At 50.0% G+C, this 17946-nt stretch overlaps 2 protein-coding genes across 2 annotated transcripts in view; both read right to left on the bottom strand.

The window, feature by feature from the left end:
* Positions 1-8995, bottom strand: part of CRMP1 (collapsin response mediator protein 1) — a 47577-nt gene extending 38582 nt beyond the window's left edge. The window contains exons 1-2 of the mRNA XM_058192673.1: positions 8782-8995; positions 862-918 (exon numbers count right to left, since the gene is read on the bottom strand). Of these exons, the coding sequence (XP_058048656.1) occupies positions 862-918; positions 8782-8995 (271 nt within the window). The remainder of the gene's footprint in view (positions 1-861; positions 919-8781) is intronic.
* Positions 1-17946, bottom strand: part of LOC131202959 (uncharacterized) — a 34389-nt gene that overhangs the window by 9366 nt on the left and 7077 nt on the right. The gene's annotated exons all lie outside the window — the stretch shown is intronic.

Here is a 17946-nt window from a genome sequence, read left to right on the forward strand (position 1 = left end):
AACTGTCTACTATTGACCTCACCCCATTCCTAAGAGGTCTGTAAGGGGCGTGCATAAGAGCACCTGCATGCCTTCCGTTCCTGTCCTATTGTTTCCTTTCATTATATCCAATTAATATAGTTATTACATACTTATATATATGCTTATTCATCGTATAGTTATTTCATGGTTATGCTTATATATACTGTTGTGACAAATGAAATAAATAAATAAATAAAATAAAATAAAAATAAAGTTTTGTAAAATCAGGGATGTCACCGAATCACGAAACACTGCGAAGATTTCTGGCACTCGTCGCTTCTATGACTTGCGTGGAAAACGTGCAGACACGACTGAACTTTGAGCAGGGGTTCAAACGGTTTTCAAGCGTTCGTGCTTTCAGTCGGAGAGTAACACAACTGTGCTCAAGCAGGTGCTTTCAATAAAGGAGAATATTTGTAGCCCGGGGTTGAACTGTGGAGGGTCCTTGGTGCTCTCTGAGCTTGGTGGTTTTCTTGCAGACGTTTCATGACCCAGCTAGGGAACATCATCAATGCAAGAGGGAAGTGTGGTTGGCAGAGAGGAGGAGGAGGAGGAGGAGGAGGAGGAGGAGGAGGAGAAGGAGAAGAAGAAGAAGAAGAAGAAGAAGAAGAAGAAGAAGAAGAAGAAGAAGAAGAAGAAGAAGAAGAAGAAGAAGAAGAAGAAGAAGAAGAAGAAGAAGAAGAAGAAGAAGAAGAAGAAGAAGAAGAAAAAGGCGACTTTGGGTGTCTTGATGCTCTCTGAGCTTGGTGGTTTCCTTGCAGATGTTTCATGACCCAACTAGATAATATCATCAGTGCCAGAAAGGAGGAGGAGGAGGAGGAGGAGGAGGAGGAGGAGGAGGAGGAGGAGGAGGAGGAGGAGGAGGAGGAGGAGGAGGACGGAAGGGTTCTCTCTGAGCTTGGTGGTTTTCTTGCAGAAGTTTCATGACTCAACTAGGTAACATCATCGGTGGTAGAAGAGAGGGTGGTTGGCAGAGAGGAGGAGGAGGAGGAAGAGGAAGAGAAGGAGAAGGAGAAGGAGAAGGAGAAGGAGAGGAGAAGGAGAGGAGAAGGAGAAGGAGAAGGAGAAGGAGAAGGAGAAGGAGAGGAGAAGGAGAAGGAGAGGAGAAGGAGAGGAGAAGGAGGAGAAGGAGAAGGAGGAGAGGAGAAGGAGAAGGAGGAGAGGAGAAGGAGAGGAGGAGGAGGAAGGAGGAGAGGAGAGGAGAGGAGAGGAGAAGAAGGAAGGAGAAGGAGAAGGAGAAGGAGAGGAGAAGGAGAAGGAGAAGGAGAAGGAGAAGGAGAAGGAGAAGGAGAAGGAGAAGGAGAAGGAGAAGGAGAAGGAGAAGGAGGACTGTGGGGCTCTTGGTGCTTTCTGAGCTGAGTTGTTTTCTTAAAGACATTTCATGACCCAACTAGGTAACATCATCAGTGCTAGAAGGGAGGGTGGTTGGCAGAGAGAGAGGAGGAGGAAGAGGAAGAGGAAGAAGAGGAGAAGGAGAAGGAGGACTGTGAGGCCCTTGGTGCTTTCTGAGCTGGATTGTTTTCATGCAGACGTTTCATGACCCAACTAGGTAACTTCATCAGTGCTAGAAGGAGGTGGGATTTACAGAGAGGAGGAGTGAGGGGAGGAGGAGGAGGACTGTGGGGTCCTTGGTGCTCTCTGAGCTTGGTGATTTTCTTGTAGACCTTTCACGACCCAACTAGGGAACATCATCAGTGCAAGTGGTATCTTCAAACTATGTGTGCCCAGTCATGGAAAAAAAGGTTAGATCACCACCAGGGATAGTCTGGGGCTGTGGTTAAAGGCATTGGCTTAGAACCAGGAGACAAGGAGTTCTGGTCCCGCCTTAGGCACAAAGCCAACGGGATGACCTTGGGCCAGTCACTCTCTTTCAGCCCTAGGGAGGAAGCAATGGCCAGCCACTCCTGAGAAACCTTGCCAAGGAAGTTGCAAGAACCTCCTCAGGCAAATGCCAGGAGCCCTCACTGATTCTAAGGCCCACAAGCAGAAATTTGTTCAGCTGAGTTTTCCCTGAAACTCAGGGGGAGTCCGCGGACCTTATGGGCATTACGGAGACCTGGTTGGGGCCAGAGGGGGGGGGTTCCCCTCGTCGAACTGTGCCCCCCAGGTTTCCGAGCATTCCATCAGCCGAGGGCCCAGGGTAGGGGTGGAGGGGTGGCGGTTGTCATTAAGGAAGATCTAGAGCCGAGGGAGGCCACTGTTCCTCAGATTGCCGGCTGTGAATCCCTCTATGTGCGGTGGGGCCATAGGAATCAGTTGGGCTTGTTGATCACGTACCTGGCTCCTTGCTACGTGACCACAGCCCTGCCCGAGCTGCTGGAGTTATTTGCCACTGTGGCAGTTGAGACCCCCAGACTGATAGTCATGGGGGATTTCAACTTGCCATCAGCTGGCTTATCATCGACTGCAGCTCGGGAGTTCCAGGCTTCCATGACGGCCTTGGACCTGATTCGAGTAAATGATGGCCCTACGCACATGGGGGGAGGCACGCTGGATCTGATTTATATCTCTGGTCAGTGGCTAAATGATCTGATATTAGACGATTTAGTAACAGAACCAATGTCATGGACAGATCATTTCTCCTTCGCCTGGACTTCGAACCGCACCCACCATCGCAGGGAGACGGAACCTACACGTTGGTTCCGTCCCAGGCGCCTGATGGACCCTGAGAGGTTCCTGACGGAGCTTGGGCCATTCCTGAGGATCTGGCCCACGGCACGACTGAGGAACTAGTTGCGGCCTGGGAACAGGCCGCGGCTGGGCCTTGGACCGTGTCGTGCCTTTGCGCCTCTGACCCGGCGCAGATCTCGTCTGGCCCCTTGGTTCTCCGAGGGGCTGAGAGAGATGAAACGCCGGAGAAGACGCCTAGAGAGCACTTGGAGGTCCAGTCATTCCGAAGCTGATCGGACACTAGTTAGGTCCTATTCTAGGACCTACCTAGTGGCAATGAGGGAGGCGTTCCTACGCCTCCACCCTCATTGCGTCGGCAGATAACCGCCCGGCCGCCCTGTTTCGGGTGACCCGTTCCCTCCTTCATCAGGAGGTGCGGGATGACCCGTTACAGGGGCGTGCCGAGGAGTTTAGTGGTTATCTATATGACAAAATCGCTCAGCTCCGGGATGGTCTGGACCGAAATTGGGATGATCCAAGCGAGGGAGAGGAGGCACGTCTTGTTGAGTCTGTTTGGGATGAATTTGACCCTGTGGCTCCCGAGGACGTGGACAGGTTGTTGGGGAGGCTCCGCGCCACTACATGTTTATTGGATCCGTGTCCTTCCTGGCTGGTGCTGGCCACTCAGGAGGTGACACGAGGCTGGCTCCAGAGGATTATAAATGCTTCTTTGTTGGAAGGGGTTTTCCCTGCCGCCTTGAAAGAGGCGGTGGTGAGACCCCTCCTTAAGAAGCCCTCTTTGGACCCGGCTATTTTGGGAAATTATCGTTAGTCTCCAACCTTCGCTTGCGAAGGTTGTAGAGAGTGCTGTGGCGTCAGCTACCCCAATACCTGGAAGAATCCGTCTATCTAGACCTGCTCCAGTCCGCTTCCGACCCGGTTACAGCACGGAGACAGCTTTGGTCGCATTGGTGGATGATCTCTGGAGGGCCAGGGACAGGGTTATTCCTCTGCCCTGGTCCTATTAGACCTCTCAGCGGCTTTTGATACCATCGACCATGGTATCTGCTGCGCCGGCTGGGGGATTGGGAGTGGAGGCACCGCTTATCGGTGGTTCTCCTCCTATCTCTCCGACCGGTCGCAGACGGTGTTGACAGGAGGGCAGAGGTCGACCGAGGGCCCTCACTTGTGGGGTGCCGCGGGGTCGATTCTCTCGCCTTCTGTTCAACATCTACATGAAGCCGTTGGGTGAGATCATCAGTGGCTTTGGGGTGAAGTACCATCAGTACGCTGATGACACTCAGCTGTACTTCCACCCCAGGTCACCCCAATGAAGTTGTTGAAGTGCTGTCCCGGTGTTTGGAAGCCGACGGGTCTGGATGGGGAGAAACAGGCTCAAGCTCAATCCTCCAAGACGGAGTGGCTGTGGATGCGGCATCTCGATTCAGTCAGCTGCAGCTGCAGCTGACTGTTGGAGGCGAGTTATTGGCCCCAAAGGATAGGGTGCGCAACTTAGGGTCCTCCTGGATGAGCGGCTGTCGCTTGAAGATCATCTGACGGCCGCTCCAGGGGGCCTTCCACCAGGTTCGCCTGGTTCGCAGTTGCGCCTTCCTTGATCGGGATGCCTTGTGCACAGTCACTCACGCACTACTCTCGCTTGGATTATTGTAATGCTCTCTACATGGGGCTCCCTTGAGGTGCACTCGGAGGCTTCAGCTAGTCCAGAATGCAGCTGCGCGGGTGATAGAGGGAGTGTCGCACCTCCCATGTAACACCTCCCGCGCAGACTGCACTGGCTTCCTGTGGCTTTTCGGTGCACTTTAAGGTTTTGGTTATGACCTTTAAAGCGCCCATGGCTTAGGGCCTGGGTACTTACGGGACCGCCTACTGTTACCATATGCCTCCCACCGACCCGCACGCCTCACAGAGAGGGACTTCTCAGGGTGCCGTCCGCCAAGCAATGTCGGCTGGCGGCCCCAGGAAGGTCCTTCTCTGTGGGGCTCCCACACTCTGGAACGAACTTCCCCGGTTTACGCCAAATACCTGACCTTCGACCTTTCGCGAACTGAAGACACATCTTTTATTCAGCGCTGGGTTAATTTTTATGGATTTTATAGTTATTATTAATTTTAAACAGGGTTTTAGTTTTTTATAGTTTTTTAAATTTTTAGGCAAATTATAATAAGTTTTTTAATTTTATATTTTATATATAGTGTCTTGTTTGTTTTTATTTGCCTGTACACCGCCCTGAGTCCTGCGGGAGAAGGGCGGTATAAAAATTTAATAAATGAAAAATGAAAAATGAAATGAAACCCTTTTTTTCTGGCTAATTCCTGTTTCAAACTGAGCTTTAACCACAATTCGATCACTGCAGCGGCTGGATTCCCACAGCACAAGGAGCCGCCTTCTTTGTGTTTAGCACATGCAGTCCTCGACTTACGGCATCTTCAGTGCAACGGCACTGAAGCGAGGGACTTGTATCCGTGCTTCACACTTACGACCACTGCAGCATCCCCATGGCCACGGGATTTACATTCGCATGCTTGACAAGTGACTCACACTTATGACGGTCACAGAGTGCTGGGGGGGAGGGGGTTGTCACGTGATTCTTTTTTTGCGACTTTCCAAGAAGCCAGATTCACTTAACAGCCGTGCTACTCATTGAACAACCGCAGTGATTCACTCAACACCTGTGGCAAGAGAGGTCGTAAAACGGGACAACACTCGCTTGATCAATGTCTCGCTTAACATTTTGGGCTCGGTTGTGGTCGTAAGTCGAGAACTACCTGTATTAGGCGCCAGCTAATTCCCTATCCCTAAGTTTCAGTGAGTGGGACGCGGTGGCTCAGTGACTAAGATGCTGAGCTTGTCGATCGAAAGGTCGGCAGTTCAGCGGTTCGAAACCCTAGCGCCGCGTAATGGGGTGAGCTCCCGTGACTTGTCCCAGCTTCTGCCAACCTAGCAGTTCGAAAGCAGGTAAAAAATGCAAGTAGAAAAAAATAGGGACCACCTTTGGTGGGAAGGGAACAGCGTTCCGTGCGCCTTTGGCGTTGAGTCATGCCGGCCACATGACCACGGAGACGTCTTCGGACAGCGCTGGCTCTTCGGCTTTGAAACGGAGAGGAGCACCGCCCCCTAGAGTCAGGAACGTCTAGCACGTATGTGCGAGGGGAACCTTCACCTTTATGTTTCAGTGATTCCAGTCTGCTCAGATTAGTAAAGTTAGTAAGACCCAAAATACTTCTCGTCCTTCGCTTCGAACTTTCGAACTGCGCCCCCAAATTTAGGAGTCAAGCCCCCTCTGGGACCCCACTTCCAGATCTCCATTTCCACCATAAAGGTGCGTTTGCCCCCAAAGGAAGAAACCAAGCCACACGACCCGTGTATCATGCATGGAAGAGCAGAAACAGAGGGGGCATGCCAGAAAAAGCAAACAAAAAACAAAACCATTGTTGGATGTGTGATAAAGCAAAAAAAAAAAATTGGACTATGATCCCTATTTTAATACAGAAAATTTTGAAAATGGAGATAAAGGTGAAACCAGATTTTTTTTTTTTTTCCTTTTGTGAGCCTCACGGAAAAAGAACCGGAGGCAAAATCCGGAACTTTTGACGCTATATATATATATATATATATATAGCAGAGTGGTTTTCGTATAATTATGTCTTGAAAACTGTCATCTTCAGGCTTCAGGTTCGTGCTTCTGGGAGCTCCCAGAAGCGCGAAGCTGAAGCCTGAAGATGACGAATGAGACTTCGTCAAACGCCGCCAAGACACTTCCAATTTTACACGGAGAAAACCCAACAACCAAAGACCTATATACAAACACCGTGAAAACCTCAGAAAACAAATATATATATATATATATATATATATATATATATATATATATATATATATATATATATATATATATATATATATATAGGGCCTCTGGTGGCTCAACAGGCTAATGCAGCCTCTTATTAACAGCAACTGCTTGCAATTACTGCAGGTTCTAGTCCCACCAGGTCCAAGGTTGACTCAGCCTTCCATCCTTTATAAGGTAGGTAAAATGAGGACCCAGATTGTTGGGGGGCAATAAGTTGACTTTGTATATAATATACAAATGGATGAAGACTATTGCCTGACATAGTGTAAGCCGCCCTGAGTCTTCGGAGAAGGGCGGGATATAAATTCAAATAAATAAATAAATAAATAAAATATATGTAGACAGCAGCAGCAAGATAGCTGTGCGTGCAAAAATGGAAGAAGACTTTGATTCCTGGATACATGAAACGAATGGCTGCAGAAGCTGATGGCTGAAAGGGCAAAACTGACCACCCCGATTAAAGAAAAGAACGTAAGTGCTTTTGTTTCCAACCTGGAAACCGCGCCTGAACTTCTTGCTTCACGTGGATAAGAATGAAAGTTGGATTTGGGGTTTTACCGATTAGATTGACAGATCTTTATAGAAACGGCTGAGTTCATATTATTATGAAAAAAAACCCCAAAAAGCTGTGATTTGATGTTGACGCCTTATTTTACTGCAACGGAGAGAGTTGGAAGTCGATGCTTCTCTTTCTTTTTCTTTCCCCCTTTCTCTCTTCACTTCTCTTTTCCCCTTCCCCCTCCCACTGTTCTTCTATTTACTTGGGCATTTTGCACCTTATTTTATCTTATAGCTCAATAAAAAAATGTTAAACCAGGAGAAGGAGAAGGAGAAAAAGGAGAAGAAGAAGAGGAAGGGGAGGGAGAGGAGAAGGAGAAGGCTGGGAAGTGGCTCACCAGGCTAATGCAACCTGTTATTAACACACAGCTGCCTGCAGTTACAATTACTGCAGGTTCGAGTCCCACCAGGCTCAAGGTTGACTCAGCCTTCCATCCTTTATAAGGTAGGTAAAATGAGGACCCAGATTGTTGGGGGGGGGCAATAAGTTGACTTTGTATATAAATATACAAATAGGATGAGACTATTGCCTTACACAATGTAAGCCGCCCTGAGTCTTCGGAGAAGGGCGGGATATAAATTCAAATAAATAAATAAAAAAAAGAAGAGGAGGAGGAAGAAGAGGAAGAGGAAGGAAGAAGGAGAAGGAGAAGAGGAGGAGGAGGAAGAAGAAGAGGAAGAGGAAGAAGAGGGAGGAGGAGGAGGAGGAGGAGGAGGGGGGAGGAGGAGAAGAGGAGGAGGAGGAAGTGAGAAGAGGAGAAGGAGGAAGAAGAGGAGGAAGGGAGAAGAAGGAGGAGGAGGAGAAAAGGAAGGAGGAGGAGAGGAGGAGAAAGGGGAGGAGGAGAGGAAGAGGAGAAAAAAGGAGAAGGAGAAGGAGGAGAAGAGGAGGAGGAAGAAGAAGAGGGAGAAGGAGAAGTGGAGGAAGAAGAGGAAGAGGAAGGAAGAAAGAGGAGGAGAAGAGGAGGAGGAGGAGGAGGAAGAAGAAGAGAAGAAGGAGGAAGAGGAAGAAGAGGAGGAGGAGGAGGAGAGGAGGAGGAGGAAGGAGGAGGAGAAGAAGGAGGAGAGGAGGAGGAGGAAGTGGAGAAGAGGAAGAAGGAGAAGGAGAGGGAGAAGGAGAAGAGGAGGAGAAGAGGAAGAGGAGGAAAAAGAAGAAGGGGAGGAAGAAGAAGAAGAATAAGAGGGAGAAGGAGAAGAAGGAGGAGAAGAAGAAGAACCAGCAGCCAGACACGGGAATTTCTGCCCAACCGCCGGCAAAACCCAGGGCGGATTTGCCCATCGCATCACCATCTGGCCAGCTCTGAAGCCCCCCAGGATTACCCTCTGCCTGAGACCAATGAGGAAGATGGGGGAGGTGGATGGGAAGGGAGGAACGGGGAGGGGAGGAGGAGGAGGAAGAGCTGGGGGTCCGTGGAGAAGGCGACCCCGGGCTAAGAATGGGAGCCGGCCACCCAGGTCCGCCCAGGCCCTTCCTCCGGAGCCCCCCCCTCCAAAAAAAGCCCCAGGCCCAGCGACCCCTCCCCACGCCTTCCCATCCCCCGCCCTCCAGGCTCTTACCTTGCGTTCCTCGGGGCCGGGCCAGAGCTCGTGGGCCAGCGGAGTCCGGAGCTCCAGGCAGAGGGGCCGCCCGTGGTCGGTCTCCCGGCCGGGTGAGCTGACTCCGGAGCCGCACACTTCGCCGCCGTCGCTCTCACCGGCTCGGTCGAGCAGCTCCGAGCGGCTGCCGCTGCGCGGGGTGCGGGCTCCCTTTTGGCCCACGCTGTAGGCCTCGAAGTCGATGGTCTTGTTCTCGAAGGCGCCCTCCACGGCCGCGAACATCCCGCCGTACTTCTGCCGAGGCGTCTGGGCCGCCGTGCCGGGCCGAGCCAGGTAGACCGGCAGGTCCTCGTCCTCCCCCTCCTCGCCTCTCCGACCGCCCTGCCGCTGCCGCCCGGCCATGCCTCGCCCTCCGCCCACCCGGCCGCTCCGGGGACGGCGACCATGCAAATGCGCCCGCGGGGCGGCGGGGTGAGGTGAGGGGTGGGGGGGAAGATGACGAGCGCAGCCGCGGCGGGGGCTGCTGTCTGGCTGGGGGCTGGGACTGGGAGGCTGGTTGGGGGCACGGGGAGGGGGAACGGGGGGACTGGCGGGTTCAGGCGTTTGAAGGATGGCTGGTTGGGGATGGCTGCCTGGCTGGGGGATGGGGTCTGGGAGACGGGGCTGGGTGGATGGCTGAAGGCTGAGGAGCTGGGAGGCTGGGGATTGGGGGCTGGCTGGCTGGGTTGCTGCCTGACTGGGGGCTGGAGGAGCTGGCAGGGGGCTGGCTGGCTGGGGAACTGGGGGCTGACTGCGGAACTGGGGGCTGGCTGGCTGGGGAACTGGCAGGAGAACTGGGGGCTAGCTGGCTGGGGGCTGGCTGGCTGGGGGCTGGGGGCTGGCTGGCTGGCTGGGGGCTGGCTGACTGGGGAACTGGCAGGGGAACTGGGGGCTAGCTGGCTGGGGGCTGGCTGGCTGGGGGCTGGGGGCCTGGCTGGGAGCTGGCTGGCTGGGGAACTGGCTGGGGAACTGGGGGGGCTGGCTGGGGGTTGGGAAATTGGGGGGCTGACTGGGGGTTCGGGCCCTGGTTGGCTACGGGGCCTTTCCAGCCACCTCCTCCGGTGGATGGAGCCGCGCTCCGGGCCGAGTCAGGAACCAGCGAGGCCGAAAGAAGGAAATTCTCTCCGGGCAGCCGTGAGCTGGGAAACCCCGCTTGCGGCGCTGGGGAGGCGGCGGCCCTCCGGCCTGTCTGTCTTCAAGAAGCGGCGCCTGCCGGCCTGGGCGGCCGAGCGGAGACCGCCGGTCTTTTCGCGGCCCAAGCGGAACGGAGGAGTGGCGGCTCTGGAGCTCCGGGCGCGGCCGAGCGGGAAGCCCCTCCGGCTGAAACGACCGCAGGGCAGCCCATCCGCGATCTAAGGCTGAGGGGGGGCGGGGGGCGTCGGAGGCCGGGAAAGAGCAGGGCCAGAGGCAGCCCCACCCACCCCCCACCGCGCGCAGCCCCTCCTGCCCCCAACTTTAACTCTTGGAGCGGGGAGGCTGGGAGGGGGGGGGAGATGCTGCTGGGAGGGGGGTGGGCGAGGAAAGTGGCAGATGGGAGGGGCGGTTTGGGAACACCAGCTCCCCCCACCCCCGGTCAGACCCTCGCAGGGGGGACAATCGGAGCTCCGGCCCCGCCCGCGGCGGAGGGCTTTAGCCCGTCTGGATGGCCTTGCCCGATCCCCTCCTCCCCAACCCACCAGGTAGCGGCAGCGGGAGGTGGGCAACCGCCCCTTTGCCCACCCCACCGGTAGCTTCTTGCCGTAGAAAAAGCCGCGCGGCCACCCGACCCTTTTGGGGAGTCCGTGGGGAGGCTCGGTCCCGGCGGGAGAGGCGGCCGTGGAAGGCCCGGGGTCCCCTGCTTGCTTGGCACCCCGATCCGCGTTGGGGTGGCCAAGAAGAGGCGTTGCTTCTCCTTGCGGTTGCTTTCTTTGCTGCTGCTGCCGCTGCCGCTGAAGGCGTGGAAAAAGGACGCGTGGCTTCTATTGTTCCATCCGGCACATCCCCAGCGCCCTTTGGTGCTGGGTTCAAATCCAGCCGAGCAAGGAGGAAGCGGCCCCGGCGCGCGGGGGGAAGGAGGGGGCAGCCCAGGACGCGACCGAAACGGGAGTCCGCCTTGCTTACCGCGCCGTTCCTGGCGAAAGGAGCTGTCCTTCAGCACCACGGGCTCTCCGGAGCAGCCGCGAAACGCTGGATGGAGCTCAGCTCCGGATGAGACCCTGCCTTGGGGGATAGGGGGAGGGAGGGAGGGAGAGCCCCCTGCCCTGGCTTGGACCACGTAGGGGTAGTCCTCGACTTACAACAGCTCATGTAGTGACCGAAGTTGCAACGGCACTTGAAAAAAAAGGAACTTGGGACCTGGGTTTCACAGTTATGACCACACACGCTCGTGTCGTCCAAATTCAGACGCTTGGCAACTCTGGTTTCACATTTATGACGGTTGCGGCGTCCCAGGGGGTGACTTACGATCATCGTAGCATCCGTGTGGTCATGACATTCCTCCACCGTCAAACCCGAAGGCTGCATTTTATCCCCTGCCAGCCTCCTAATCTGTATTTTATCCCCTGACAATCTGCTAACCGACAGGAACCTATGGCATACAAAATGTATTTGTCAGTCATACATTATAAGTGTATTATACATTCATCAATTAAAGACAAATTTTAACTATTTCCTTTCTTCTTTCTTTCTTTCTTTCCTTCCTTTCTTCCTTCCTTCTTTTTCTTTCTTTCTTTCTTTTCTTTCTTTCCTTCTTTTTCTTTCTTCTTTTCTTTTCTTTTCTTTTCTTTTCTTTTCTTTTCTTTTCTTTTCTTTCTCTTTCTTTTCTTTTCTTTTCTTTTCTTTTCTTCTTCTTCTTCTCTTTCCTTCTTTTTCTTTTCTTTCTTCTTTTCTTTTCTTTTCTTTTCTTTTCTTTTCTTTCTTCTTCTTTTGTTTCTTTTCTTTTGTTTCTTTCCTTCTTTTGTTTCTTTCTCTTTCTTTTCTTTCTTTCCTTCTTTTTCTTTCTTTCTTTTTCTTTCTTCTTTTCTTTCTTTCTTTCTTTTTCTTTCTCTTTCTTTCTTTCTTTCTCTTTCTTTCTCTCTCTCTCTTTCTTTTTTTTTGAGCACTCTGTGTAAAGGACTCTAACCACGAAGAAAAATATACTATTTATCTAAATAATTTCCAATGATATTATCAACACAAAGAATGGCTTGAATTTAAAAGTGGCTAGATACCTTTCAATGGCCTCCTTCAGTCTCAACCTGTCCCATATATCTTAAGAAATATATTGTTCTCAGCCTTGCAACAATGTTAACTGATAAAAGTATCAGCACAAACAGCCAAAAGGCAATTTTTGGCACATGCTATTACTGTTTCCCCAAATAACCATTCTTCCCTGTATAAAATTCTTTTGTCTGTGAATTAAAAGATTCAAGCAAACAGAATTGGTTTGCCAAGACGGATTATATCTGATAGATAATATTTCTCTTTTAACACCAGAGTGTGTTAAAAAATTCACCCACGTCATCCATAAATTGACTCAGTGCTCCTACATTTTCTGAGAGTATCTTAACTTCCTTATCAAGAGTCAAATTACTCAAAGTACTATATCAAGAGTGTTAAGGTAAAGGTAAAGGTTCCCCTCGCACATACATGCTAGTCGTTCCCGACTCTAGGGGGCGGTGCTCATCTCCGTTTCAAAGCCGAAGAGCCAGCGCTGTCCGAAGACGTCTCCGTGGTCATGTGGCCAGTATGACTCAACACCAAAGGCGCACGTAACGCTGTTCCCTTCCCACCAAAGGTGGTCCCTATTTTTTCTACTTGCATTTTTACGTGCTTTCGAAACTGCTAGGCTGGCAGAAGCTGGGACAAGTAACAGGAGCTCACCCTGTCACACGGCAGCACTAGGGATTCAAACCGTTGAGCTGCCGATCTTTCGATCGACAAGCTCAACGTCCTAGCCCCTGAGCCACCGTGTCCCTTTCAAGAGTGTTAATGACCCTCAAAAAACAATATTTAGAGTTTATTGGATTCCAGTAGGCTTATATAGAAAAAGACAATCAAAGACAGCATTTTGTTGAAAATGCTTGTTTAAATATAATGCTTGTTTAAATATACAGTAGATTTCTACATTGTCCTATACCAGGGGGTCTGCAACCTTAAACACTCAAAGAGCCATTTGGACCCGTTTCCCACAGAAAAGAAAACACCGGGAACCACAAAACCCTTCCCATGCCTGACTATTTCTTGAGCGGCCACAGAACTAGCATATGTGGTTGAATTAAATGTTCTGTTTTCTTCTGAAACTTTTCTTTTCTTGGATTTATCCATGGTTGGCCTGCTGGGGGTCAAAAAGCTCAATACATCGCATGCTGACAGGTGTCGCATATTGGCGGTTGCGATGCATATTTTGAGTGACAGGGAGCCGCAGCAGAGGCGTGAAAGAGCCACATGCGGCTCCAGAGCTGCAGTTTGCTGACCCTTGTCCTATACAGAAGGGGTTCCCAACCCCTCAGACCAAAACCGGCTTGCGGCCTGCCAGAAATGGACTGCATAAGTGAGCAAAGCCCCATTCATGCACACATGGAATCTAGGCAGTGTATGCTACCACACACACACACATACCCCCATACACACATAGTCCACATAAAAACTGCCCTCCACAGAACCAGTTCCTGGCCCCCAAAGAGCAACAGAACTTAGACTTATATACCGCTTCACGGTGTTTATACAGCGCTCTCTAAGCGGTTTATAATATCAACATATTGCCCCCCCAACAATCCTCATTTTACCAACCTCAGAAGGATGGAAGGCTGAGTCAACCTTGAGCTGGACAGGATCGAATTCCAGGCTGTGGGCAGGGTTAGACTGTAATCTTGAATTCTAAGCACTGTGCCACCACGGAAGGAAGGAAGGAAGGAAGGAAGGAAGGAAGGAAGGAAGGAAGGAAGGAAGGAAGGAAGGAAGGAAGGAAGGGAAGGACTAGCAATAGCACTTAGACTTATATACCTCTTCACAGTGCTTCACAGCTCTCCCTAAGCGGTTTATAATATCAACATATTGCCCCCCAACAATCTGGGTCCTCATTTTACCGACCTCAGAAGGATGGAAGGCCGAGTCAACCTTGAGCTTGGTGAGATTCGAACTGCCAAATTGCAGTCAGCGGGCAGTCAGCAGAAGTCGCCTGCAGTACTGCACTCTCACCGCTGCGCCACCGCAATGTTGGAAGGTTGCTGCCATACAGCTAGTCCTCAACATGTCCATAATTGAACCAACCCATTATGATCATAAGTCATGACAGTCGTAACGCAGGGCATCATATAACCCTTATAACATTTCTGCGTCTGTGGTTAAGCGATTGCCGTGACTCTAAACCAACAATCTCCATTTTGGATGGGCTTCAGACATGAAAAGTGTCGTGTCCCACTCCTCCGCTGACAGCCGGGTTAGGGAAATCCGAATCAGGCGTGCCTCTGCAGCTCTGCCAAAGTCCTAGCAAAGTCCTCAAGGCAGGCAGGAGACCAGAAAGTGACTTCAGCAAGATATGTTTAGACTTTGCCTGACTCAGAGAATGCCAGAAAGCAGGTCCTTTATATAGGCCATGGGGTGTGGCTCCATGACTCAGCACTTATCCAGGCCTGCCCCTCCCTTCCTTCTGATGCCGCCGCCTATCAATTCTTCTGACGCGAGGGTCACTCCAGTCGGCAGCTGTTGGTAATAGACCTTCCTCAGGCTCACATGCTGTGGAGGAGGGGGAGGGGTCTAGTTGCTCCGTTTGCCTGGGCATGGAGCCAGAGCTGGGGGCTGGAGATACTTCCTCCTCTTCAGCCTGTCTGGGCATGGAGCCAGGGCTGGGGCCGGGAGGCATACTAGAACATTCCTCCGTGTTCGGAAGCAGATAAGAAGGCCCCGGCTGTGGTGAGATCGGACGAGACACAACAAAAAGCAGATCAGATGTCAGGCACAGCTGCCTTGATGCCACTTCTGCAGGCAAATCCATTTTCAAACCAGGATACGGACCACACACGGTATGACGATCAGAAAGCTAAGCCGAGTTCAAAAAGCCACTTAAGATCCATCTGAGTTTACTCTTCAGACAATCCTCCCAAAGGTGCTTTTTTTCCATGAGGCAACTGGACTTCCTTGGTTTTTCTTGGAAGACGTTTCGCTTCTCATGCCCGAAGCTTCTTCAGCTCTGACCGGATGGTGGGGAATGGGAGGATTGATACTCCTTGCAGACAGCTGGTCATTTGCATCCTTTTAGAGAGGGGAAACAAAACAACCACTTCACAAACGCACCGCACAACATAGGAGAACAAACCCGTCAGGACAAAATTCAGCGGTCCATCCGCATTTAAAAGACAAAGGCCGTTCTTTTGAAGACAGCAAAATCCACATTTTGGACAGAAAGGACCTCTGGTTTGAAAGAAGGATCAAAGAGGCCATCTATGTCAAAACTGAACAGCTCTCTCTCAAAAGAGGGGGAGGGAGACGATATCATCTATCTCCAGTCTACAACATGGTCCTTTCAGCAGTTCCCAGAAGGCTTCACACCCATTTGGACCACTCAGGTGATCCTGAGGACACAGATAAACCTCCAAGTGGCCTCTAAAAAAGGATGCAAATGACCAGCTTGTCTGCAAGGAGTATCAATCCTTCCGTTCCCCACCATCCAGTCAGAGCTGAAGAAGCTTCTTGGATGAGAAGCGAAATGTCTTCAAAGAAAAACCAGAAACTCCAGTTGCCTTTTGAGAAAGTACCTTTGGGACAACCGTGACCTGGGTGACTGAGAATCTCCATCGACACGTTTAGATAAATCTGTTTAAATCCAATTCTAAGAGTTGGAATTCCAGCGTCTTCCATTTTCTTTATCACTCTTCCTTTTGTTCTTCAGCTGGTTCTCTTCTCGTTCTAGTCTACAAATTGAAGTTAGATAAAATAAATGCCACTCGGTTGTCAACAGGGTAAAAGGAGGATATTTAATGCATTAAGACTCCGGCAAAATGAAAAACCTCAGGAAAGTGGATGAACAATAAAGCTTCAATACCAGCAATGACATTATGTAAAGTGATGAAATTATTGGATATGAAAATGAAGAGAAGAAGTGATGGAAGGAATATTTTAGAGACTTTAGTGGGAAAGATGCTATTGTGCCTGTAGCTTCCATGTGTTGTGGTCCGCCAGCAGCCTGCGGAGCTGGCAATGGAGTCAAACAGCGATGAGGCTGAGGAAGAGCGTGGGCCAGTCCTGGAGGCCGGGGAAGGCGCGGATGAGGGCTCTGTGTCGGAGGCAGAGGTGGGGCCAGGGCCATTGAGGAGTGATGTGCGGACTCCAGAGGCTGACAGTAGTGAGGCTGAGGAACAGGAGGAGCCTGTTCCTAATGCACACATGAGAAGAGCTGCCAGAAGGCAAGAGCAGCTCAAGCAAAGAGGACGACTCGGGAGTAAGGCCAAGAGATGATTGGCCCCTCCCATAAGGCTTAAAAGACCAGCAACGGCATTTGGGCTCTTTGCCGGAAAACAACATTGATAGCTTTGTCTTGTTGCGTTTGTTTTGTATCGGTGTCTTCTGAATTTTTGCCAAGAAAGGCCTTTGGCAGTTTGCCTAATTGGACCAAGGTTTGCGATAGGACTGAGGAATTTGAGTTGGGAGGAATTTGCTTTAATTTAGTTTAAGTCATTCTCAGCTGTTCGAATAAAGTTTGTTTGTTTTTACACTGACTTGAGTTTCCTACTCCTACTGGGGCCTGGGACCCAACACCTTGCCAGACAGGTAGAAGACAGGTGTCTTCAGCTATAAACCAAAGGTGTCCAACTTTGGCAACTGTAAAACCTATAGATTTCAACTCCCAGCATAGCTGGCTGGGGAATTCTGGGAGTTGAAGTCCACGTGTCTTAAAGTTGCCAAGATTGGCCACCCCGTTACTGAAAGTCAGATGACGCAGCTCTTCATCTGTTGGAAAACGGAACAAAAAGACTGATCTTTTTAAAAGAAGAAGCAAATTTAAAGGAAGCTGCAAAGGAAGGTTCTGGAAGGCCCAAGGCCTAATGTTGTCCCCAACCAACCACAGACTATATTTTCAGAGAAAAGGGAAGTCCTAATAAAAGGAATCAGAGCATCTTTGCTTCAAGGAAAATGGTTATTTCTGTTGAATTAAATGCATATTTGCACCTCTATAACTGTCTGGTTCGGTTCTGCAACCCAACAAGAAAAACACAGACTTCAGAGGATAATTAGAACTGCAGAAAAAATAATTTCTACCAACCTGCCTTCCATTGAGGACCTGTATACTGCACGAATCAAGAAGAGGGCCGTGAAAATATTTACAGACCCCTCGCATCCTGGACATAAACTGTTTCAACTCCTACCCTCAAAACGACGCTATAGAGCACTGCACACCAGAACAACTAGACACAAGAACAGTTTTTCCCCGAAGGCCATCACTCTGCTAAACAAATAATTCCCTCAACACTGTCAGACTATTTACTGAATCTGCACTACTATTAATCGTTTCATAGTTCCCATCACCAATCTCTTTCCACTTATGACTGTATGACTATAACTTGTTGCTGGCAATCCTTATGATTTATATTGATATATTGATCATCAATTGTGTTGTAAATGTTGTACCTTGATGAACGTATCTTTTCTTTTATGTACACTGAGAGCATATGCACCAAGACAAATTCCTTGTGTGTCCAATCACACTTGGCCAATAAAAAAAATTCTATTCTATTCTATTCTATTCTATATTCCAGAAGGAAGATTCCAGAAGAAAGGAATATTCCAGAAGGAGTATTCAATTGATTCTTTCCTCCCCTGTATTATGCTAAGCTAGGTCAATTGTTTTTAAATTTCCTAAGTTGTTGAAGTATCTATAAACGTTTGTACATTTTAAGACCCTGCTCCTAATTTTTTTTCGTTTTAAAATCTTTAGAATTGAAGTTTTCTATGGAAGATTCTGAAGCTCTGAGGGATGAAAAGCTTGTATCAGACCAGCGCCGCCTGGTGGTGTGCTCAGAGCATTACATTTACTCCTGCATTTTCTGTTTTTTTAAGTCAGTGGTCCAATCCTGAACATTGGTATTTTTAAATATTTTGTAAAATGGTGTGCGATTTTGCAGGGAGGAAAATACTGCCACATGATATGAGGGCAGGAATGAAAATAAAGCAAGCCAGATCCATTTGGAGATTCAGGAATAAAAGAAAATACACTCCTATTTGTTGAGCACCTGCTTAAAAAAACATTTCAGGTACATGGTTTAAGCATAAATCCATTTATTTGTTCAACCAGCAGAGGAATTAACCAAAAAGCTGGGCTGAGACAATTGTTATATTTAATTAACTTACAAGCATAATTC

This window comes from Ahaetulla prasina, chromosome 8 (assembly GCF_028640845.1).
Source record: "Ahaetulla prasina isolate Xishuangbanna chromosome 8, ASM2864084v1, whole genome shotgun sequence".
Taxonomy (NCBI): Eukaryota; Metazoa; Chordata; class Lepidosauria; order Squamata; family Colubridae; genus Ahaetulla; species Ahaetulla prasina.